Source organism: Agrilus planipennis, unplaced genomic scaffold (genome assembly GCF_000699045.2).
Source record: "Agrilus planipennis isolate EAB-ADULT unplaced genomic scaffold, Apla_2.0 scaffold127, whole genome shotgun sequence".
Taxonomy (NCBI): Eukaryota; Metazoa; Arthropoda; class Insecta; order Coleoptera; family Buprestidae; genus Agrilus; species Agrilus planipennis.
The window spans coordinates 247,464-270,705 of NW_020442450.1; the positions used below are offsets into that span (position 1 = coordinate 247,464).

Genomic DNA, 23,242 nt, shown 5'->3' on the forward strand with positions numbered 1-23,242 from the left:
AATATAAAAAAACTGTTTAATATAATATGACCTATTTTTATGGCTTAATAAGTCGTTAAAAATTGTAAAAATCGTGATTTTTTAAACACTAATTTTACTTAGTTTATAATCAATTTTGATTATTTTAATAAAGAGAAACTTGTTTTATAATCGTTGTTTTCGATAGTTAATGATGTTAATACCTATAAATTAATCAAATAAGTTTCGTTTCTATTGTTTCAAAATCATAACAATTTTTATATCTAAAAATCACTTTTAATTTTTTTTTCAATTTAGTGTACCTTTTTGATAAGTTTAAGAATTTGGGGGGACTGTTCATCATCGAAAAATTATTGTAGGACATCATCACAAGGAAAAAACAAATGTTTGGGAAAAAATGCCTGCTTCTTATTATTACAAATATTTTAATTTGTCATTTTCTCTGACTATATCATTTATAGTATACGCCTAAAATGCATTCAAATTTCGTTAAAAAAGTCGGTTAGATTGATTTTAAGAAAAAAAATGGTTTCTAATTTTTTGTTTTTTTTTTTCGATTTATTTTAAAACCAAAATAGGCAGAAGTCTCAAACTTGCAGGATCATGATAACTCATTAGTACCAAGATACCCTGAAAAAATGATGATTCAAATATCCCTTTGGGGCCGTTTCACCATGCTTATCGTCCTTATGTATTTTTTAAAGCAATTATATCTTCGCTGCATGGCTTTTATTTACATAATTGATTTCGATGAAGAAAAATATAAAGCACGTCTCAAGTTCTTAGTTTTTTTATAACTATATAGATGTTGGGTGTATCATTTTATTTTGATGTAATTAATGAATTTTCACAGTATTACGACACTTAAAATTTATATTTTAAAAAGGTTATACCTAAATACAAAATGTTTTTCCATTGTCAGTGCAAATAATATAATTTTACTAATTAATCATTTAATGATGTCCCATTTCTGTTAATTTGCTGTTAATGTTATTACATACTTGCAAATGAGTAAATACAGGTAAATGCTTTTTGATGGAAATTTTATTATTTAATTTAGATGAGTGTTGGTGAGGAATCATTTTGGTAATTCCAGTTACTAATCTTATTATGAGGTCCTAAAAGTAATTTATACATTTATAGATACCTATTTTATTAAAACTTTTAATAATATTACAATAAATTTTATTTAGTGAACAACCAAACTCATTATTTGATTGATGTGAAATTATTAAATAATCAAAATTAAAATGTTTTGTCTGCTTGGTCTAATTTTGCTATTCATGTTATATCTGTACTATTTTTGGAGTTAAAAACACATTTAAAGAAGAACAGGAATTTTAATATATTTTTAACTCGTAGAACAATAATACAATATGCAATCTAAATCTGGTACAATACAATAACCATTATAATTTCTTATTTATCTGATAATGTGTGTTGTTACTGCTTTATTACTTTATTTAAAAAAATTTTAAAAATAATTTTATTTCTCATTTTCTCATTATTAAGTGTATAGCATACAAATAAACCTTGTGTACTTTATGATTTTTGAATAATTACTTTATAAATTAAAAATTATACACCTGTCAGTAATATTTTGAACGTGTAGTAGGTATATGAAATTAAATATTACAAAGGCAAAATTCAATAACATATTTATACACGAAGACTGCTTTTTATACGTATCTATATGTGTACGATTTACCACATTTTTTTAAATTTCTATATGTATATACGTTTTTGTTTCCTCCATATTTATTTTTGTACCTATATATATTTGGGTAGCCAAAAAACTAACTACTTTTTGGTCGATTTCGCATGATATCTAGTTTATTATGATTAAAGGACGTTGTTAAAAAACAACTCGATTAAACACTTTAAATGGTCCTACATGAATTTCAAAAATTGAAAAAATTGCAAAAGTCAATTATTTTGTTGATATATACATCATGCTTTGAATGATATTCTGTATATATAAAAAGTCAATAAGCCTCTCAATATTTTAGCTCGAGAAAATTAATTCATTAGTTTTCAAAATTTTAATTTTTTAATGTTTTCCAGTGACTATAAAAACGCATTTTTTTCTACTTTCTATCCTTATTATAATGAAATTTTGAGAGACTATTTATTAGTTTATCTATAAACATCTACTGAAACGTGAACAGAAAATAAAACAACAAAATTCCATTTTTGCTATTTCTCCATTATATAAATATTTAAAATCCAAAAATTTTGGTTTTAAGTGTTTATTTAGTTACTGTTTAACAGCATCAGCACGCAATTATATTTTTTGTATTTTTCTAAAATTAAAATTCTTTCTAAAAAGTGACTGAAATTATCAACCAAACTGAAACATTCAAAATAAGCACAATTTTAGTAATTTTTGTATATCCACAACTTTTTTTAAACATGGAGAAAATTAATGTGGGCGAAATAGGTGTCCATTTTTAAATAAAAAGTTTGTGGTATATGGTAAAGTATTTCATTCATTTGAATTCAATGCTGAATTCAAAAATTGTAAATAAAGTTATATTAATATTTAAAAAGCAGTCAGTTTAGCACATTTGGTAAAAAACTGAAAACCATTTTATCGTAAAATGAATATGTGCTGGTTACATACAATTTGAATTTTTTCTCTGAACACTTATTTTTGAATAATTATTAGCATTTAAAAAATGTTTACAATAGGTAATCAGATAAATATTTATATGATTTTAAACATATTTAGAATAATTACATATAATATAACTATTTCAAGTGGGAACCCCAAAGAGGGTGGGGATATATTACCCTTCTCAATCGATCTAGGAATATAAATAGGAGAGCAGACTAATGTAAATCATTAAGCAGTGCATCCGGTGTTTAGTTATTTAGTTACAAATTGACTAATTAATAAGCAAGTAACCATGGTTCATCAAATTAAGGTAAATTTCCAAAGCATTATTACTGTTAAATATTTCATTAAACTTATTTTCTTAAAATTTATAGATTTGCATGTTCATTTGTTTCGTATTAATCGCAACTACCTCTTCAAAACCGACTCTGGGCAGTATCAGGCATGGTTTCATTGGTTCCTTCGGACTCAGTGGTGGTTTACACGCCAGCCGAACTCACCAAGATAGCCTGGATCACAATAGTGGGTTTATCAATCAGGGACAATCTAGTGGGGGGCATATCCGAGAAGGATCCTACAGAGAGGGTTCGTTTAGGGAAAGTAACTTTGATCAAGGAAGTCATTTGAATGCTGCAAATAATCACTTAAATCAGGGCAGTTTAAATCATGGTAGTTTTGTTTCCAATGGGCAACAGTTTGAAACGAATGGTGGTCTGGGCATCTCTCCAGGATTTGTTGGAGGAATCGATAGTGCTGGAATAAATTCGGGTTCAAACCTTGCAACTGGAAGCGTAGGTCATCGTACCGGACTGGAAGCCAGCGTAGGTCATCGTACCGGACTGGAAGCCAGCGTAGGTCATCGTACCGGACTGGAAGCCAGCGTTGGTCATCGTACCGGACTAGAAGTTGGCGTTGGTCATCATGCCGGACCAGAGCGTAGGTCATCGTACCGGACTGGAAGCCAGCGTAGGTCATCGTACCGGACTGGAAGCCAGCGTAGGTCATCGTACCGGACTGGAAGCCAGCGTTGGTCATCGTACCGGACTAGAAGTTGGCGTTGGTCATCATGCCGGACCAGGAGCCGGGGTCGGTCTTCTTACCGGACTTGGAGCCGGTGTTGGTCATCATGCCAGACTGGGAGGTGTTGTTACTGGACTAGGAGCTGGCGTCGGTCATGGTACTAAGGTCGGTCTTGAAGGACGAATCTATAAAGAAAAACTTATTACGTGAAACACATGTATTTTATTTTATTTGTTGGTTGAAATAAAACTTTTGTTATGAATATGTTCTTATTTTTCTTGAATTCCAAGACATGTGTAGAAGTGAGTATAGTGTCATTAATAGGGCTGGAAGAATAGCAGGAATGTTTTGCGAAGAATTTATCATTATTAGATCTCGCTTGTAATTTATTTTGTATTTGCATGTTCATCTTAGGAAAAGTCAATTTGGTAGTAGTGAAGCTATTGAGAAGAAGACTTGTCGCCGGTGCTGGTCTCAAATTTGGACTGGAACAAGGTTTAAAACTACAAAAACGGGTACCTACTTTATATTGAATAATTTGTTAAGAAAAAATTCTGTTTTAATTATCCGTCTAGTTTTTGCTCAATAATCTAATTTTTGTTTGTACGGTGAAGGTAAATTACATGTAAGGAAATATAGCAACGATATATAACGATAGCATATAAGTACTACTTATATAACTACAAATCTTTCCTAAGACGCACCTACAGTTTTGCATTAAGTACTTCCAAACTCCAATTTCTCCAACGCGAATTTGTCTCTCGAACTCGCTTTGTCTCTCGCAGGCTTTACATTGTAAATTGTCTCGAATTCGAATATCTGTAAATTTTATTCGGGAAAATCAAACGCTCCAAAAGCTTTTTTTTGGTATATAACACGTTAGGATCAAAATATGTGCTTTTATTACAAGTATAAAATGACATGTCTTCGAAAGGAAAATTAAAAAATGACGGTAAAGCCGTTCCTTAATTCCAATTTATCTCGAGCATAATTGAGCATTTTTAGATATTCCAGTTGTACTGTAATTTTCGGTTGTATTTGCGTTTTTTGCTATTTCCACATTGGTTAAAAAACTTAATGCTTTCGAGAAACTGAAATTATTATTTATTATCATTGTCACATGTATGATTCATTTCATACATTTCAACCATATTGACAGGCAATAATTCAGGTAAATTATAAATTATTTTTCTTCTTAGCTTGCTCGATAAATTAGTATTAATCAATTACAATAAATTAGGTATGTTAATATTTATTTACAAACAATTACATTAATACACAATTATAAAGCAGTTCATCATTAAATAGATAGGAGTACATTCTCCTATTTCTTAAACACTCGTCCACCAAATCCAATTCCTGTGCCAGCTCCTACTCCGACACCACCGGCTCCTCCAACAATTCCTGGAGAAGCGACACCAAAACCTCCATTTGTGCCAAATTGCTGTTCACCAGAAACAAAACCTCCGTGGTTCAGACTACCATGACTTAGGTGATTGTTTGCGGCGTTGAAATTACTTCCTTGGCCAAAACCGCCTTCTCTGAACGATCCTTCCCTAAAAGATCCTTCACGGATATGCCCAACACTACTTTGTCCTTGATTAACGAATCCTCCACCCTGACTAAGACTTCCATGATGAAGGCCACTACTTTGTATTCCTCCAGAACTCCCAAAGGAACCTCCAAAGCTATGCCCAATCCCAATGTGTGGGGGAAGAGCATATATTGTCGTAAAGAATAGACAACAAATAATGGCGGATATCTAAAAGAAACATCATTTAAAAAATCTTTGAAATGATAATACTGTGTTTCTAACCACCCTCAAATATATAAATAATGTTTCAAACATTTAATTAAATACCTAATTGTTGAATTATTTTTTTTTCACATGAACTGGTTAAAAATAAAAAATTATTTTAAATATCTTACCATTACTTTTAAAGCCATTGCTAACTGTAATCACTTGTAAAGGGTACTGATGGTAATTGGAAGAGTACTGCTTCGAGAATGAGCTTATGGGGGATTGTGCTCGTATTTATACTCAAAATGGTAATGCCACTAAGGTAATTCTAAGAAATTCCCTTAATTATTTACAATATTAAATTAAGAAGACGTTTAATATTTCCTGTTTCAAATGTACACGTATATTTATTGTTATATATTGGATTTCGGATTTTCCTTGTTTTCCTAGTAATAAATTCACTTGTTTTTTTTATGTCATGTTACCTACAGAAGTATTACAGATGGAATTCATTATTTTTCATCGTTTATATTTGGCGACTAAAAATTAGGGTTTTCTAATTTGAAAAAATCAGCAACACAAATAATACATGACTTTTAAGTGAAAGTTAATTAAAAAGATATTGATGTACACTTACATATATAAATTTTAAGATAAATTCATCGTCATCAAGCGTAAATATCGAAATATGTCTGCAATAATTATATAGCTGTTTACTGCCATTAACAAGATTAAAAACGACCATTAAAAAATTATTGTTTGTCCTTCTTTTTTATGTATAAAAATAAATAAATAAGTATAGCATCATTTTAGGTTTCGTATTTTACATCAGCAACTTGGTGAATAAAAAAAGGAAAACCCAGCAATTGGCATTTTTTAGTAGTGCAGCAGGGGTGAAAAAATATATATAACTACACAAAGGTTACTTTTTTAGAATTGCAGTGCACGTCCAAACTTGATTTTTAAATGTTATGACGAAATATTGATCATGAATAAAATCATAAACATTTAGTACTTATTATAATTTTTGGTACTCTACAATGAAAATCTTCTATGGTTTTTAACTACGATATTTAACTACATTAAATACTGAATTTTATTGGAAAAATATTAAACTTAACAAAAATACATTTAGAATAACACTTAAATTAAAAAAATAATAATAAATAACTGTTAAATGAATTTAACTTTGCCTGTAGACCGACTAGTTGTTTTTTCAATTTCACCGACAANTCACAAACGCAATACAAAATTAGATTTTACATAAATAAATTAAATAATAATAATAAATAACGTTTACTAATATTTTTTTCCGCAACATATTTAACACTTCTAGTTTTGCCAGCATGGCTCGTTTAAAAATTTAAATCTTAAAATTATTCCTAAATCTAAAACAATCTGTTTTATCACTCTTGATCCTCCCTTCGGCTTTCTGGACATAAAAATGGCTTATCGCTATAGTCACCGAAAAAGGGTCTAAGTATTTTATTGTTATATTCCAATTTTAAGCTGGAGAATTTATCATGCATGTAAAAAATTTTCTACAGATATTCTCTTAATAATTGTTCAAAAAGATGTCTTTCTCATTAAATGGAATGCACATGTACTACCCTTTTTAAGGTTGCACATTAATATTTTTCCCAAACATTATACCTACCTGTAGGTTTTATAAGCGTAATAAAAGTTCCATTAATGCATTTATGTATCAGTTTGGTTTTCCCTGGTATAGGTATAATTATGGAACATCGCCTGCTGTTCGTTTGAATAAATTAAAAGGTAATTTATCTAAATACTGGGGATTAACCATAGGCATTAACCATCAGAGGCAGAATAACCTTCATTATGTTTTCTAAAATGTTTTGTCATGATCAGTTTATTTGGAATGAACATTGCTGTTCTGAAGATCATTGAACTTCTTATTCTACATTAATACGTATCTTTTCAAAGTCTCGGAAATTACTTTTATAAACTTGCGTTTTAAGCATACAGATGATGATACAAGAACTAAAATGTTTTAAAATGTACAGTGCTTTTCCAGTAATATACTCAAAAGAAAAATATTGTTCTAAACTAAATCCCTTATGTATATTTTAAGAATAAGTCGACCTATGCAATATAATTTTTTAAGATCCACATTGTGAATACTTCAAACTCCAACATCAAAATACGACACTGGTAATCATCCGAAGTACATACCATTTGGTAAAAAGGTCACCTTCTTCAGGGACTGAGTTCTCTTCAGTTTTCAGTGTCGTGTTTTGGCGTTGGTGTTTGAGATATTTAAAGTGTTCTAAAAATTCTCTAGTCTTCTAGATTTGAAATCCACAATAATCTTTCGTTATCACTCAAATTAATTGTCACATGATCTATTCACTTCGTATTTGTAAACATTATATTAAATAGTATCATTATACATAAACCTACATTATTTAGTATTAATAACGTGACCACACGTCCCGTTTTGTACGGGACCATCTGTTTTCGATTATCGGTCCCGTTGTCTCCAAAAAAGCTCCGAGACACACAATTATCCCATCTTTTGAAACTCCGCAAAAATTATGGAGCTCGCCGGACGCGTCAGTCAATTGGGCTCAGAAATAGGACAATCAATTTCTTCTAATTACGGTTCGTCTTTTAATGGTGAAATTGAAAGATAATGACACTAATATTAATGAAAATTTGTGATAAGTACGGCTACAGAATTTTATAAAACAAATCGTTAATATCTGGAACAGTGGACTTGCTCTCTACCGAAGAAGAAGAGGAAATGGAGATATTTCATTGGGCATAGGATGACAAAAGCTCTAATTTGATCGAAAAATGATGTATTGATTGTAATAAAGATTCAAACGTATTTGACGAATTTTTTTAAATTCTAACATCGCAAAAAATAACCGAATAGAATAATCTTAATGTTTCCACAGAAACCCTAACAGTATTCAATAACATTTGTATTTTCATTGAATATATTATTTGTTTGCCTGCTACAAATGAGTATTTTCTTTAATAAACAAATTGTGAACTTTTGAAAAACTTTAAAAAAAAAAGGTAGAGATTCCAGTTAAGAAGTCGATATTGATAACTAAGGTGAATATAAAAGAACGTGTCAAGAATTTTATTCTTACTTAAAAGCATTACCAGGTGTATTAAACCAAATTTGCCCTTCTAACAAAATAAAAGTGTTTCATAATATTTTCCATTTATAATAAAATTTAACTTTTTATAAATAAAGAACATAAAAAATGTATTTTTTTGTTTTTCATTATTAACCTGTTAATTGACGTAAATAAATCGAAGTCCCATTTTCAGTAAAAAATTAATGGTCACTTTAAGTATTAACTCCTGTAATCTTTGTCTTTCTATTCTGATATAAAATTATAATATATGTTAGAATAAGTGGATCCTCCTTATTTATACAAGGAATATTACTGTGTATGTACCAATTTTTTTAAGGCAAAGAATAAGATCGCGTTTTTAATTTATTTTTTTTTTTTCATAACACGCTATTTACGGTAACATTTTATATCTGATATAATGATAAATAGCTGGACGTTATCTAAACCTATAAACTCTATCCAAAAGTAGATTTCAATAGATAGTTTACTAAACTATTTTGATCCAATTAATTAGGTATCGATTTGAAATTTGGTATATTTCCAGGACCTATTTAGTAAAAATATATATTTTACGGAACTGATATTTGGTTCAATCCGTATTACTTATTTATTATTACACAATTTTGCAGTCGTAATTATTCTTTATAAGTAATTTATTGTACAATTAAATAAAATACAAAAATCGTCTTATTCTTTTTTTCGTCCTTCGTAGTAACAAACAGGTGTAGCATATGCTATTAAAAAAAATACATTTTTGAAATTCTTATGAGTCATCAATACAAGCAAGAATGCAGTTGTATGTTTCAAAATTTAATGGAAATTAGAGGAGTCATTACTTTCATCTTTCATTCCGAAAATAGTTAAATGTTAAATTTTGGTTACAGACATTTTGTCACTTATGTCTTTATTTACGTTGAATTAATTATAATAACTTGAGAAATAATAGCTTTAGGAGTAAATCACTCACATAAAAGTTAGAAAACCTTTAAAAATAAACCTTGTCAAAAAATGATTTTTTTACTAATTCACTGAACAGATAACTATTCACAATTGTGCACAGATTGGTTTATTTTTGTATTTAGTTAATTAAATCAAAACCTTATCATCAACTACCTACTTAAAATTGTATCTGGAACACAAAATATATTCATTGTTTTATTAAAGTGATTTAATATTACGTGCAAGATGAGAATAAGATGCCCTCAGAAATAGCATATATACGTAAATTATTCGAAACGTTCCTAAACAATTAGGTTTAAATTTTTGTTAATTTTGTTACAGAAATGTTTAATGTCAGTTCAAGTAATTAATAAATAGCAATCATGTTAATCATCACCGACATGGGATCTTTCCCAAGGACATATAATTGTGAATATATCCCACAGAATTTAAAAGTTACCAATGGTTCATCTCAATTCTAAGAAAGTTACCTCCGAAGATGAAGGCACAAGTATGAGTTCACGTTTATGGTATAAATAGGTTGTAATCATGAAAAACTGTTTAGTTTGTCTACAAATACGTCTAATATATAGCTTACAATTAGTTTTGCAATACCTAAAATACAATGGTAAGAATTATTATTCTTTTTATTTGAATTTTCTTGTACAATCAAGATTTTACATGCTTTTTAATAACTGTATGTTTTTATATCTACTTATTGTTTATTTTTCGACAGCTTTCGTGTCTTCCTTGGCTTATTTTTGTATCAGTAATTTACGCACATCCAACCTTCTTAAGGGAAAGATTTGGATTTCACCTTCCACATAGATTACATGGCGATTCATATAACCCAGGAAATCCTGGAAATTTGAATCATCCTCATTCAGAATGCAATCATATTCTAGGTGGACACTTTGAATCAGACCTTTTTGATAGAAATTATTTCGATCAGGAAAACCAAGCAAACGACGATAAAGAATATTTGCAACCAACATATTCTGTTCATGAAGAAATAATTGATGATATACCATTTAGTAATGTTAGTAATTTTGGAAGTGGAAAAACAATCAATGGTACAGATGAAAAAAGAAAAATTGATGAATCATTGCCAAGAGGAACTACAGAAAAAGAAGTTGGAGAATCTGTACCAAATATAGATATAAGATTAGGATTTAGATCTAATTCAGATAAAACTGGAGCGGTCACGTTTCAAAAATGATAAATGTTTATTGACGATAAATGGCATATTTCATTCTAATGTACAGTATTGCTTGAATAAAATAAATATTATCTAAATAACTTGTTTATCTCAATTTTAAATTCAGAAACAAGAACCAATATTTATTGTGACAGTTAAAGTAGCGCAACTTATACTGATGTGATGTTGATAACTTTTTTTATGAAGCTCGATGGTCATTAAATACTTATTCAATTGTTTTTTGCTAAACATATATCGTGTGATTTTACTATGAAAATTAGTACCTATATAACCATGTAAAAAACGCACTCTTCACTTTTTAAAACTACATCAAATGTTGGGAAAACAAAAATTCGCCTCTTAATTAAAAATTTATTTTGTCCTACTTTTACTTATTGACACAATAGATTTTTATTTGTTTGTTTCAGGCAATTATAAAGGCCAGACAACATTCTGTAAAAGATTGCATATTAAAAGCCGAGTTTCATTCAAGATAAGTACGTACCTACAATAAATTCTTATTAGGCATTTATTTTTTATCTCCATGCGTGTCTTACTTTAATGAAATCATAGAATCAATGAGAAATTATGCATTATTTTTATTATTTTTACCCAGAAAGGTACATGATTGTAAATAACAAATAGGTACTAAAAGAATAGTTTCAGGTTTTAAGCATGAAGTTGTAAGTAGAAACAAATATTATTTATTTTTTATTAAGATCTGTAAAAGTATTAAACAAAAAAAATGTAATTGAAGTATTTAGCTGTTAAAAGCACTACTCTGCTTGTATACTGTATTCTACTTACATTACATTTATTTTTTTGAATACTTAATGGACGTTAGTCAAAATGGCTATAAATAAAAAAAAAATTCTAATTACATTTTCAAAAGGTATTTTTAGTTAAATTTGAGGATTGTTGGTATATATATTATTTTTATTGGTCTAATTTTTATAATACTCTGTATATAAAGTTTGGTTAAATAAATCAAACAGATTGGAGACCAAATAATCATTGGATTTGTTGACTTTGGTCAAGGCCATTGTTGTCAAAAGGTTATTTTTCGGTTTTAAAACGCAGAAAATATAAAAATACAACTTAATTGTAAATTTAATATGAAGAGTTGAAATCCAAAGATTCTGCTATAATATCAGGTAATTAAATCAGTACAATCTTTGACTTATATCTAAAATTTCGTAATTTTATGTTGGATGACGTTAGGTTCTCACGTGAGTAAATCATTTTGCCCAAGAAATTTTAAAAACTGCATCTTAAAATCAAAAAGGAATGTTTTTTAATGCCAATTATTTTCACAGTATTTATGAGTATATTGTACAATTATGTTAGAGGGTCTTGTGGCATGGGTACTAAATAATTATCTAGGAAAGTATGTAGAGAATTTAAATACTGATCAGCTCAGCATTGCATTATTATCAGGTAATATTGTATAAGGAAAATATTTAATTTTCTTTTATTAGCATTATATATTTACTTCAGGTCAAGTTGAATTAGAAAATTTACCTTTGAAAAAGGATGCATTAAGACATTTAGGACTCCCTATTGAAATAGAAGCTGGTTTCATTGGTAAAATAATTTTGCAAATTCCAGTAAGACAAATTCGGTCTGCACCATGGGTTATCATAATAGATCAACTTTATGTTGTTGCAAGCCCATTATCTGTACAGGAAGTACGTGTAATTTATACTACATGCACAATTATAAGGAATATTTAATTTTTAGTGGGATTCAAAGTTAGAACATCTTACTGTTCACGAGCAGAAATTGAGTGCCTTAGATGCTTTAGAAGCACAGTGGCGCTTAGAAATGGAATCCAAAGATAATTCTGCTTACTATTATGCTTCAACATATTCATCATGGCTTAATTATGGTACTGGGCTTATTACAGATATCATAGAAAACTTACAGGTATGATAATTTTTTTAAAGATTAAATTTACTTTTACATACTAAAAAACATTTTAGCTTAAAATCCATGATGTGCATATACGATATGAAGATTGCTTCAGTATAACAAATAAAACAGTGGCTTTTGGTGTTACCATGGAATCTCTTTCAGCACAAAGTTGTGACTCAAATTGGGTACCTGAATTTACCCACTGGCACAGCTCTGCCGCTTCCTTTAAATTAATAGACATGCAAAAATTGGCTGTTTATTGGATAACTTTGGAACAAGGTCAAAACTATTCAAATATAGACATGGCAGATTTGAAGGTATCTTCCTCAAATGTTTGTAGTTGCATTGTTTTAAAATGTTCACTTGAGATTCTTTCCGTACTTTATATGAATTATTATGTCAATATTATGACTACTTTTAGGCACTTTTATCTCAAATTAAAAACAGTTCATTCAACCAACATTACATTTTGGAACCTGTTAGTGCTCAGGCTCATTTAAAGCATAACAGAAGTGAAAAACCACTGAGATCTCTTAGCACTCCACGAATTGTTTGTGATCTACAAATGGATGAAGTTGCTTTATCTTTAGTTGATGTAAAATCATATTATTTTAAAATTTCAACTAAATTTATTTTCAATTTATTTTAGTGGCAGTATGAGCAAATTATAAAATGTGTTAATGGTTTGGATGATATAGCTAGACTGAGGAAATTTAGGTTGTATAGACCTGAGTGTTCTGTAAAAGAAGATGCAAAATCTTGGTGGCTTTACGCTGTATGTTGCAATTTTAGCGATAAACTACCAAGTTTTTGTAAACCAAAACCTACATGGAATTCATGTCTTCAACGTGCAAAAGAAAATGTAGCATATGTTAAACTGTATGTGGATATTTTAAGTACTCCTACTATGGCACTTACACCGGATAATAAAAAATTAAAGGATGCAGTGGAATGGGATAGGGATTATAATGAATTAAAAGTCCTTAGAGAGGTGCATATATAAAACTTGAATTATTCTAGTTTCTTTTTGTGAAGAGTGGCAAGCAATTAGTAATTTAGCTTAGTTTATTTTTTTTTTTAGTTTATTGAAAACCAATATTACAATATTTACATAGCAAATATCCTCAGAAGGATATTATCCCTATTGAAATTGACTTCTGTTGAAAACTATTTAACAAAATTAGAAATTAAATTACCTCTATTTAAGAAAAAATAAACATTCAAAATCCATCAATTACTTGATATATTTAATTATATTACTGGTTTTCTTATAAATGAAACATTACAGAACATTTTTTATATGAAAATATTCTTGATTAAAGTACAGAGGAATTTAATTTTGTTTAAATTAGGTTATTATTTACACAAAACAGTTATGTTTTTAATATACTGAGGTAATTATCTTTTTTATTTCAATAAATAATTTTTATATTTAAAAAAAAATACAATTTTTAATATTATATTTAAGATTGCTATGAGAAAAGTTCCTGCAGCAAGTCTGAATACAAATACTACAAATTCAGCTGGTAGAGGTATTCTTGTCCGATGGTTTCCAACGTGGATGGGGTGGTATTCTTCAAATTCAAATTTAGGAACCACAGTAAGCCTTGATCACCCTCCAAGCCAATTGGAAGGCGAAATATTGGAAGCTCTTTCAGATTCTATAGCTAATAATACTCTTCTGAAAAGGGACATGGTATTTGGTCAATTTAATTTTACCTTAAACAGCGGTACCCTTAATTTATGTACCACAGGTGATAACGGTAATAGCAGGTAGCTAAATTATAGCATTGTTTAAATTGATTTGTGATATTAATACTAGAACTTTTTAGTGTTCCTATGATAGAGTTTCAATTCAAAAATTTGTCGCTAAAAGTAACTAGTTGTCCTAGAACTTCGTCGCATACTCTTGAATTATCTTTGGGAGCAATTTATCTCAGAGATAAACTTACGGAGCACAGTTTATTTCCTATCCTAGTAGGGCCACCTGATCAAGAAAGAGTAATACAGTTGACTCGTACAAAAGGTTCTAATCCCAAACTGTCAGCAAGAGGCGGAGGTGAAGAACGTTCTGAACCTTTATTCAGTTTATTATATGAAAAACGATCAGAAAATTCAGGCTGTGATTATAAGTGAGAATTTATTTAATCACCACTTTCACTTGATATAAACTACTTATTATCTTCAGGTTAAGTGTTAAGTCCAAATCATTAGATGTAGTCTACCAACCTTTAGCAATAAAGTGGTTAGTTGAATTCGCGTGTCATCCCCATCAAACGATAATAACCCAATCGAGCATTGAAGCAATGAAGACGCGTACTAAAAAAGAACTTATTAAAAATTGGGAACAAATAATAGATGGAAGATTGGTATTGTCTATTGCACGTCGTCATTTTCATTCTATTAATTTAATTTTTTTTATTTTAGAGTAGCAGAAAAAGTTGGGAATTGAATTTGGACATATCAACCCCTCAAATTATTTTTGTAGAAAAATTTACTGATCCTAATTCTGCAGTGGCTATAGTTGATTTTGGAAAACTTCATCTCCAAAATACCACTAACGTTGGAAAAAATGATATAAATGATCTAACGAAAAAAGACAGTGAAGATGATGGTAAATATCTATTTACCTCTAAACCTTGAAATAATAAATGTTTTTTTGTATTAGAAATGTTTATGACGCCTTGTTCAACTCCGCCGGGAAGCGAAGAAGATAATTCAGAAACATTAACTTCTGGCGTAACCCCTCAACAGCAACAAATTCTAGACGACGTTTTAAATGAACAATCTCTCCATCAGAAACTATATGAAAGTTATGCTGTCGAATTAACCGATCTGCAGGTTTTGATAAGCAAGGCGAAAGACAATTGGCGCTATGCTCATAATAAAGGAACATCACCATTACACGTTCTAGATCGATTTAACATATCCATGCAAATTGAACGATGTATAGTACATACATGTGACCCTCTTTACCCTAGTTTGACTGTGAATGCCAATCTGCCAAAGCTTGTAGCTCACGTAAATGAACAAAAAGTTGCAGCTGCCAAGTCACTTGTTGATAGCGTTAGTATTGGTAAGAAGAATGGTATTTGTTGTAAGCATATTTTCTTATACCATGAGCTTTCAATAAATTGAAAAATCTGAAAATATTTATGTAAAAAGGATATGGTATTAATTATACACAAACATCTTAGTATCTACTTTATCAAATTATAAGTTGTAATTTATTAAGAATTTTATAAGTAGCACATTCAAATAACTGAAATGTTACTTACAAATAACAAATTTTTAGATATTACCTTCAATTTTAAGTTTATTTAATCTTTACATAATTGAAAATCACTTAAAATAATTAACTGTAAGTCTCTTAGCCCTTTTACTTGACAGTGCTTTACCGCCAGGGTTGGCATGGCACAATCTTAATAAAACATGTCTTAAAGTGTTTTAAATACTGCTGTAAGCTCTGTTTAAAACAAAAAAACATCACATATTAAACATTCTTTATTTAACTAACTAATAACACGCCATGATAAAAAACTTGTTTAAAACATGTAAACATTGTTTAAAACATTTTGAACTGTTTTACAAATTAAAACCTGTTTTTCCAAACCCTGGCTACCGATACCACACATTATCCATTTGATTATACACTGATACAACGTTTTTAATTGACTGTTATTCGTTATAATATTAAAAGACTAACTACAATATTTCATTCACAGCGGGATTCCCATCTCCATTTAGCACACCTGAAAACATAGATTTAGAAAATACAATTTTCTCTGATGAAGATGAATCATCAAGTTTGGACATGAGTTTAGAAATGTCCAGATTGTTAATCTTCCAATTTTCTATTGACCAATTGGCGTTAGAGGTACAAAGTAGAGGTCGAAGTATAGCTGAACTTCAGGTAGCTGGCGTTAGGGCTTCATTCAGCAGGAGACCCGTTGACATCAGCATTAATCTCTCCGTTCACAGTCTACTACTTGTTGATGCTTTGCAAACATTCGGACCTGATTTTGAACTTCTAGTGGCTAGTCATAAACACGTAGGAATGGATTCGATGTCTGGAAGTCTTAGAGATAGTGAACCAACATCTCCAACGTCTCCTGCTAGTCCTGATCCTGGACATGTCTCTTCTATGAGTATAACATCTCCATTGGCTATTACACAAGCTCTAAGTAATTTGACATCATCTCCTCCACATTCGTTTGTCCCTTCTCCTCTTCCGCGACTTACAACTGCATTGGATTCTGAAGCGTTGATTACCGTGGAAATAGTTTTGATAACGGGACTGGAACCAATGCATATTGCTAATATTCAATTCAACAATCTTGATATAATTGGTATTTTTTACTTTTATTATTTTTTTGATATTTTAAAAGTAACTATTTGATTTTGTATTAGCTAACCAAGAAACCATTGTGGAACTTATGGGATTCACACATCGGGTATTCCCAGATATTAATAATAAGAAATACACCGGATTGCAAGTGAGACGACCTGAGGTTACTGCATCAACTGATACAATTGATGCCCCTGACGAATTAACTCCTTCATCTAATATTCGTCGCACAGAAATCACATTTGACTTTCATAGACTCAATGTTTTACTTTTGAGAGGCGTTGTTAAAGACGGTTGTCTTATTGGAAAAAAAATTGCAACAGCAAGTATGTGCGAAGCCAGAATACAGGCAACTGTTGGTAAAAAAATACGCCCTTTCAAATTTATTTTTCTTCAATATTTAATATAAAGAATAATTTTTAGACAAGGGGGTATTGGTAGAGGGATCTTTGGGAGGTCTGCAAATGGTTGATTTAACCTCAGAAGGTCAAATTCATCAAAGAATTGTTAGCGTGGGTCATGACCCCCTCTCTGAAACTCCGCATCCGATGTATTTGATGTCCCAGGCCAACCAGGACAAAGTGCATAAAGCATTTAGTTTTAAGATAAAAAGGGACGTCAAATCTTCTGAAAATGGTAAAATAAATAACATTTAAAGAATATGAGACCTTTTTATATAGCCTTTTATATTAGATATAGCCGATATTTCTATAAGAATGGCATCAGTATGGTATACACATTCGCCAACATTTATAGGAGAATTTCAGTCTTGTGCCACCGAATTTAAACAGTATTTTGCCAATTTGGCCAGGTCAATAAGGGCAGCAGCTACTGACATGGCTTTAGGGCTGGTGCAATCAAAGTAAGTGTTGTTTTCCTTGTTTCAACATTAAAGCTTCTTCACTGTTGTTATTATCTATTGTTACAGAACTGAAGCATTAGCCCAATCACTCTATATTAACTCAAGATTATCGTCTTCCCTGTATGGAAGTGCCATGTCGTTTTCAGATGCACTAACACCAAGAAAACGTTTTCGACGTTCCAGTTCCAATCAAGATCCTAGTGAGGGAGTTACTGGTTACTTCTCTGCAAGAGACACTGTTGATCAAACCCCTTACAGTCCAGAAGACGATGAAGATATTGTAATAAACATAAAGTAAGTCATTTGCTTAATAACGTGCAATTATTGAAAAGATGATGATTCTTTAAATTAATAATACTTTTATTTTTTTTTTCAGATTAGATGTAGTCTTGGATAGTCCTGTTGTTATATTACCAAGGTCGAGTAACAGTCCCGAAGTATTCGTTGCTCATTTAGGAAAAATTTCAGTCACAAATCGCAACGAAACTCCTGAAAACGGCAAATGGAATATTAGGACAGAGTACTATAATGTCGAAGTGAGAGATATGAATCTTTATTCCTTAGATACGAGTTCCAGAAGAACACCAGGTCCTATGTAAGTATACTGTAAACAAAGAGATAATATAGGTTAAATAAGCAAGCTCCAAAACTAGGATACTCTAGAGCTTTAATTAGAAATAACTAACTTTATAACGTTATCGTTACTGCTCATACTTTCATTAAAATTTGTATGGTTATAATAGAAGTATTTGAATTTTTTTTGGTACTTTTAATGTTAGGGGCACCTGATACAGCTTTTTGACCAATAAATATCATAATATTCTGACTTTTCCCTTCATCCTTAACTTAATAAGAAAAATAGTAGAAAGAGGAGCAGTAACTGGTTTAACATTTTATTCTCCTCTTGTAGTTAACGTTGCCTATAGAGGTGGTTTCATAGATCTTTCAATTTTTAGACTCCTCTTAGCTGGGATCTCCTCAATTTTAGGAGCAACTATGTCTGTATTTGTTTAATGTACATGCACCTTAAAGGACTATTTTATATTCAGGACTCTAATTGACAGACACAGCTGACTAACAACCGCACATGCTCAAAATAGAAAGAGATAAATGATGCTTGTTTGTTTTTTGTTTCATTCTATTAAGAAGTACATTACCGACAAGCTTACCTACTATAATTCTATTATGTAACTACTGCATTCCAGAACTAGTTTGGTGATAATTTTTGAAATTATATTTCTTTTGGCATATTGAGAGAAAATTATAACATTATAATTAGCAAGCAAGTGGCTAGTTTGAATGCGATATCAGAACTAATGATTCTGCTCTCGCTGAAAGCCTCTCTGTAGTCGTCGCTGTACGTAGATTGCTATTGAGACGAGTTCGCACCCAGGCCATCAGGGGCCACACTGCATGGTGATATTGTTCAAATAAATACATAATTTTAATTATGTATATGTCGGGTCTATAAATACTTAAATAGAATTATAGTTTATAACGCGTCTACATCTGCACATACACAAACTACCTTTTTTTTATTTTTTTTTTAGAATGAGTAAAGTGGATACTTTGTATGCGTGTGATTCACTGGCAAAACCGATTCTGTACGATACCATTTTACAGTTGAATATTGAGCGCGAAGTTAACATAGATCCGCAGTGTAGACATCGGAGTTTGTCAAACTTGTTAGAGGAGGATTACCAAACCGATTGTCAACCTTATGATGACGTCGCTGTTCTCGAGAATATTCAAGTGAGTTTAAAAAAAAAATAACACTAATAAATTAATACTGTATATCACCTCATAACGTTTGTATATGTTGTTTATTAGAAATTAATAATTAAAGCTGTATTTTTACTCACCGAGCTGCATTGCAGATATTTTCAAACAGTATTTTTATCCTTATAATAATTCTTGTTTCGTAATTAACCCTTTACTATTCACCATTTACACAAATGTTTGATTTCAATTGTATTATTAAATGATAATTCATTTCACCTTTTATAATCACTAATTCTTGATGATAATTTATTCATTTTCGAGATTTAATAGGCTCCTGATCTCCTTCACCATGATGGGAATGCTTATCGAAGTTGCTCATTTTAGTTTTATTGAAAATAATTATCAGAATTATCTTTAATTTGTCAAATCAGCGTATTAATCTTGCAGATTTCCGGTACATTCGTAACTTCGCTTAAACTATCGCTAACTCGTACGCAGTACGAACAGCTGCTGGCTACTTTACAATTTCTAACGACTTCGTTTAATTTGAATAATACTGAAGAAACTCCTCGGGCAAGTTCCCGCAACGTATCTTCTCTTGCAGATATTTGTGAGGAAGATACAGGGGTTACTACCCTTAAGATGGATCCCCACGTCCGGGCGAAAATGTTTACTGCGGCCCCCTCACTCAAAAGCAAAACATCCAAAAAACGACTAGTCACTCTGAAAAGTTAGTATTAAAAGAACTTTTTGTTAAAAGATGTATGTGGGCAATTTTGTTATTTCATTTATTGGTTTTAGTTCTTTTCGATCTTCCTTTATTTACTATTGAACTTCGGGGAGATTCACCTACAGGGGAGCAAGGTTTGGTTGATTTATCTTTCCGAGATTTTGTATTAAATTATGAAAAATGTCATCCTTATGAAACCAATATACAGGTTCGTTTCTCGTTTTCCTTTTAAGTAGTAATTTTTCTTAACACTGAAGAAATTATTAGGTATCTTTGCGTTCTGTAACAATGGAGGACCTTCTTCAAGCCCAAGAATCGAAACAACGAGTAATGGTTATTTCTTCGGACGGGGGTTTGCCCTGTAAACCATCGTGTGTATCTAGATCATGTCCAGAAGGTTTTGGATATTTTCCGACCCAAAGTATGTCCCACTGTTCCTTACCTGATCATTTAGAACCAGCCAAAGTTTTGGGAGTAGATATGCTCAGTAAAATTTCCCGTCATGCTGAAAAGCGCGTTAATGGTTGTCCTGACACACCCCCTCCTTCTCCCAGTGCGAAAGAGAGACCTCAAAAAAACCTTGTGCTAATTTCAACACTTTTAGTTGATCCTAGTGCTCCTAATTTTAAAACACATTATAACTCGGTAAGTTGAAATAATTGTAGTACTTGCTGTACTCAACATTAATTTTGGAATCTTAAAAAAATCTTAAAACTATCTAGAAAAATTTTAATACCTGTCATTTAAGTTATTCAAGCAAAAATAATTTTGTTAAAATTCACGTAAATATGTTTCTAGGTTGAAAGATCGACATCTGTTGATTTTAATTGCCTTGATTTAGTAGTTAATGTAGAATCATGGGTAATTGTTATAGACTTCTTTAGTGTGACTCCTTCTGATTACAAACAGGCTCATAGAAAGGACGAAGAATCAAAGGCATTCACTAAAAGTGATAATAAATTTTAATCATTATCTTGCAGATTTTTTGTATAAATGTCTGCATTTTAGATATTGTAGAAAAAGAAAACGAGGAAACTAACATTTCGATACGCTCCCTTAATGTAGTATTGGTTAAACCTCAAAGCGATCTCGCAAAAGTAAATATCTCCCACGTCGAAGTTTGCATTAAAACTGATGGAATCCAGAAAGAAGTGAAAGGACATTTAGGTTCTATGTCTCTATTAGATTTAACACTACATGGTCAGTTATATAAAGAAAGATTTTTAACATCTGGAAAACAAGCTTTGCTTTTTATTTATACGAGGTAACAATTTGGTTCATTTTTACTGAGTCTTGTGTGGTTGTTTAACATATGCGGCTTTGTAGATTTTCTCCGAACAAAGTCTTAAATTTTGATGCACAACTTAAATTGGAAATGTCCTCAGTTTCATATGTTCACACGAAACGTTTTGTGGCAGAACTACAAGCGTTTTTTAATCGTTTTACCCACCTACAAGCAGTAATGCAAAGTATTAGGACTGCAACTAGTAGACAACAAGTATAAAATTACTTAAAGATATAGACGATTTTTTATTTCTGAAATACAATCATTTTAGAATACGAATGAAATTAAAAAATTATCCGTAATTTTGGAAGCGGAAGCTCCGGTTCTCTATTTGCCAGTTAGTTCAAAAAGTTCTGACCTGTTGATAGCTGATTTAGGGCATTTAATTGTTACCAACGATTTTAAATATTCTGACAATGAAGGTGTAATTAGTGTTGTAAAAAACAAAGAAGCAGGTGAAATTGTTTTAAAGATTAGTTTTGTAGCTTATTTATCATATTTTTGTTATTTATAGGCAAAAAGTGTTTATTGGATATAATGTTCATTGAACTTCAAAACGTAGACTTATTCACCGGAGTTAGGGAGACAAGTTCTAGTAAAACAAAGACCATAAATGACACTCACGTGATTTTAGGAAGTTCTGTTATAAGACGAAATGGTGCATCCCTTTTGAAAAACAAATGTCACCTAAAAATACAAGTGGAAAGAAATCTATTCAGCGATATTTATCATACTGGTATAAGAACCTACCACAAATTAGTATCATATTGATAATATTTTATTTATTTTAGTTCCAGATATGAGTATACAAGGGGAATTATCGACTTTAGACATTACAGTGGACGTACAACAATATAAACTTATCAAAGGGTTACTTTTTTACAATTTGGGAGAGTGTACTGAACACATTTTACCCTCTGTTTCAAAGTCTAATTTGGAAGTAATAAAGGTATTTAGTGAAAATATACTTTCTTTGAACTTTCAACTGCACATTTTTTAAATACCTACTTTTAATAACATAAGGAATTAAGCTGAGTTTTTTATATAACTGATGTTTCCTTCTCCTTTGCAATAATTAAACTTTAAAAAAAAATAAGAACTTATATTTTTTAGCCAAGTGAAAATGTATGGACACTTCTCTCCATAAAATTCAATCTGATGAATGTAGTACTTGATTTACATACAAATTACAAGTCTGAACCTATAGCTCGTGTGAATTTTATCAAATCGCAACTCACTGTTGAGTCCTTTAGTAATTTTAGTCAAGATGTTGATTTAGTATCTCAAGAGATCGTAGTGATAGATACTAGATCTCAAAACGAAAATTCCAACAAGCAAAATGTATTTACAAACATTCTGCAATCCATCGTCTTCAATTGCCAAGACGATCTTGTTCAATTAGAGGTTCATAGTAGGAAAAAGCAGGACAAAACGAAATTCACTATTCTTTTGAATAACATGCGCTTGATGACAATCTTTGATTGGTGGGAGTCTGCAGCGAAATTTATTTTTGCAAATTATGAAGAGGAGCAGCCAACCTCACCTACTCACGAATCTTCTAGTTTGAAGAACGAAAAAGGATCGTTTGAATTAAAACTCAATATTACAGATTCTGAGATTGTCATGGTGCAAGACATTTCTCAGTGGGACACAAATGCTGTAATTTTAAAGGTATTCAGCGAAATTAAAATTTAAAGTTCCATGCCATAAAGTTTTTAAATTTTAACTCTTACCTTATTTTTTGTTTAGTACCAAAAACATGTGATAAAAT

General features: G+C 30.7%; 3 protein-coding genes across 3 annotated transcripts in view; 2 read left to right on the forward strand and 1 right to left on the reverse strand.

Annotated features, from left to right (window-relative positions):
- Positions 1 to 2,742: 2,742 nt before the first annotated feature.
- LOC108736447 (glycine-rich cell wall structural protein 1-like) lies at positions 2,743 to 3,826 on the forward strand. The gene is made up of 3 exons (XM_018468889.1): positions 2,743 to 2,906; positions 2,971 to 3,532; positions 3,567 to 3,826. Exons 1-3 carry the CDS (start codon positions 2,889 to 2,891, stop codon positions 3,824 to 3,826), a joined length of 840 nt encoding a protein of 279 aa, XP_018324391.1. The 5' UTR covers positions 2,743 to 2,888.
- Positions 3,827 to 4,852: 1,026 nt separating this feature from the next.
- Positions 4,853 to 5,894, reverse strand: LOC108736457 (glycine-rich cell wall structural protein 1-like). Its single transcript, XM_018468898.2, has 2 exons — positions 5,546 to 5,894; positions 4,853 to 5,378 (listed from the first exon to the last, which is right to left on the reverse strand). The coding sequence occupies exons 1-2, from the start codon at positions 5,561 to 5,563 to the stop codon at positions 4,941 to 4,943; spliced, it is 456 nt and encodes a 151-aa protein (XP_018324400.1). The 5' UTR covers positions 5,564 to 5,894; the 3' UTR covers positions 4,853 to 4,940.
- A 5,749-nt stretch (positions 5,895 to 11,643) lies between these two features.
- Positions 11,644 to 23,242, forward strand: part of LOC108736448 (vacuolar protein sorting-associated protein 13D) — a 20,351-nt gene continuing 8,752 nt past the window's right edge. The window contains exons 1-29 of the mRNA XM_025980516.1: positions 11,644 to 11,764; positions 11,832 to 12,047; positions 12,108 to 12,298; positions 12,351 to 12,536; positions 12,593 to 12,841; positions 12,946 to 13,119; positions 13,174 to 13,515; positions 13,993 to 14,297; positions 14,357 to 14,656; positions 14,713 to 14,893; positions 14,952 to 15,138; positions 15,193 to 15,600; positions 16,250 to 16,873; positions 16,935 to 17,231; positions 17,296 to 17,508; positions 17,566 to 17,734; positions 17,801 to 18,028; positions 18,111 to 18,329; positions 19,285 to 19,486; positions 19,904 to 20,186; positions 20,258 to 20,394; positions 20,454 to 20,831; positions 20,985 to 21,135; positions 21,195 to 21,450; positions 21,513 to 21,684; positions 21,743 to 21,926; positions 21,986 to 22,207; positions 22,263 to 22,420; positions 22,585 to 23,149. Coding sequence (XP_025836301.1) covers positions 11,951 to 12,047; positions 12,108 to 12,298; positions 12,351 to 12,536; positions 12,593 to 12,841; positions 12,946 to 13,119; positions 13,174 to 13,515; positions 13,993 to 14,297; positions 14,357 to 14,656; positions 14,713 to 14,893; positions 14,952 to 15,138; positions 15,193 to 15,600; positions 16,250 to 16,873; positions 16,935 to 17,231; positions 17,296 to 17,508; positions 17,566 to 17,734; positions 17,801 to 18,028; positions 18,111 to 18,329; positions 19,285 to 19,486; positions 19,904 to 20,186; positions 20,258 to 20,394; positions 20,454 to 20,831; positions 20,985 to 21,135; positions 21,195 to 21,450; positions 21,513 to 21,684; positions 21,743 to 21,926; positions 21,986 to 22,207; positions 22,263 to 22,420; positions 22,585 to 23,149 — 7,078 coding nt within the window. The 5' untranslated portion in view covers positions 11,644 to 11,764; positions 11,832 to 11,950. The remainder of the gene's footprint in view (positions 11,765 to 11,831; positions 12,048 to 12,107; positions 12,299 to 12,350; positions 12,537 to 12,592; positions 12,842 to 12,945; positions 13,120 to 13,173; positions 13,516 to 13,992; positions 14,298 to 14,356; positions 14,657 to 14,712; positions 14,894 to 14,951; positions 15,139 to 15,192; positions 15,601 to 16,249; positions 16,874 to 16,934; positions 17,232 to 17,295; positions 17,509 to 17,565; positions 17,735 to 17,800; positions 18,029 to 18,110; positions 18,330 to 19,284; positions 19,487 to 19,903; positions 20,187 to 20,257; positions 20,395 to 20,453; positions 20,832 to 20,984; positions 21,136 to 21,194; positions 21,451 to 21,512; positions 21,685 to 21,742; positions 21,927 to 21,985; positions 22,208 to 22,262; positions 22,421 to 22,584; positions 23,150 to 23,242) is intronic.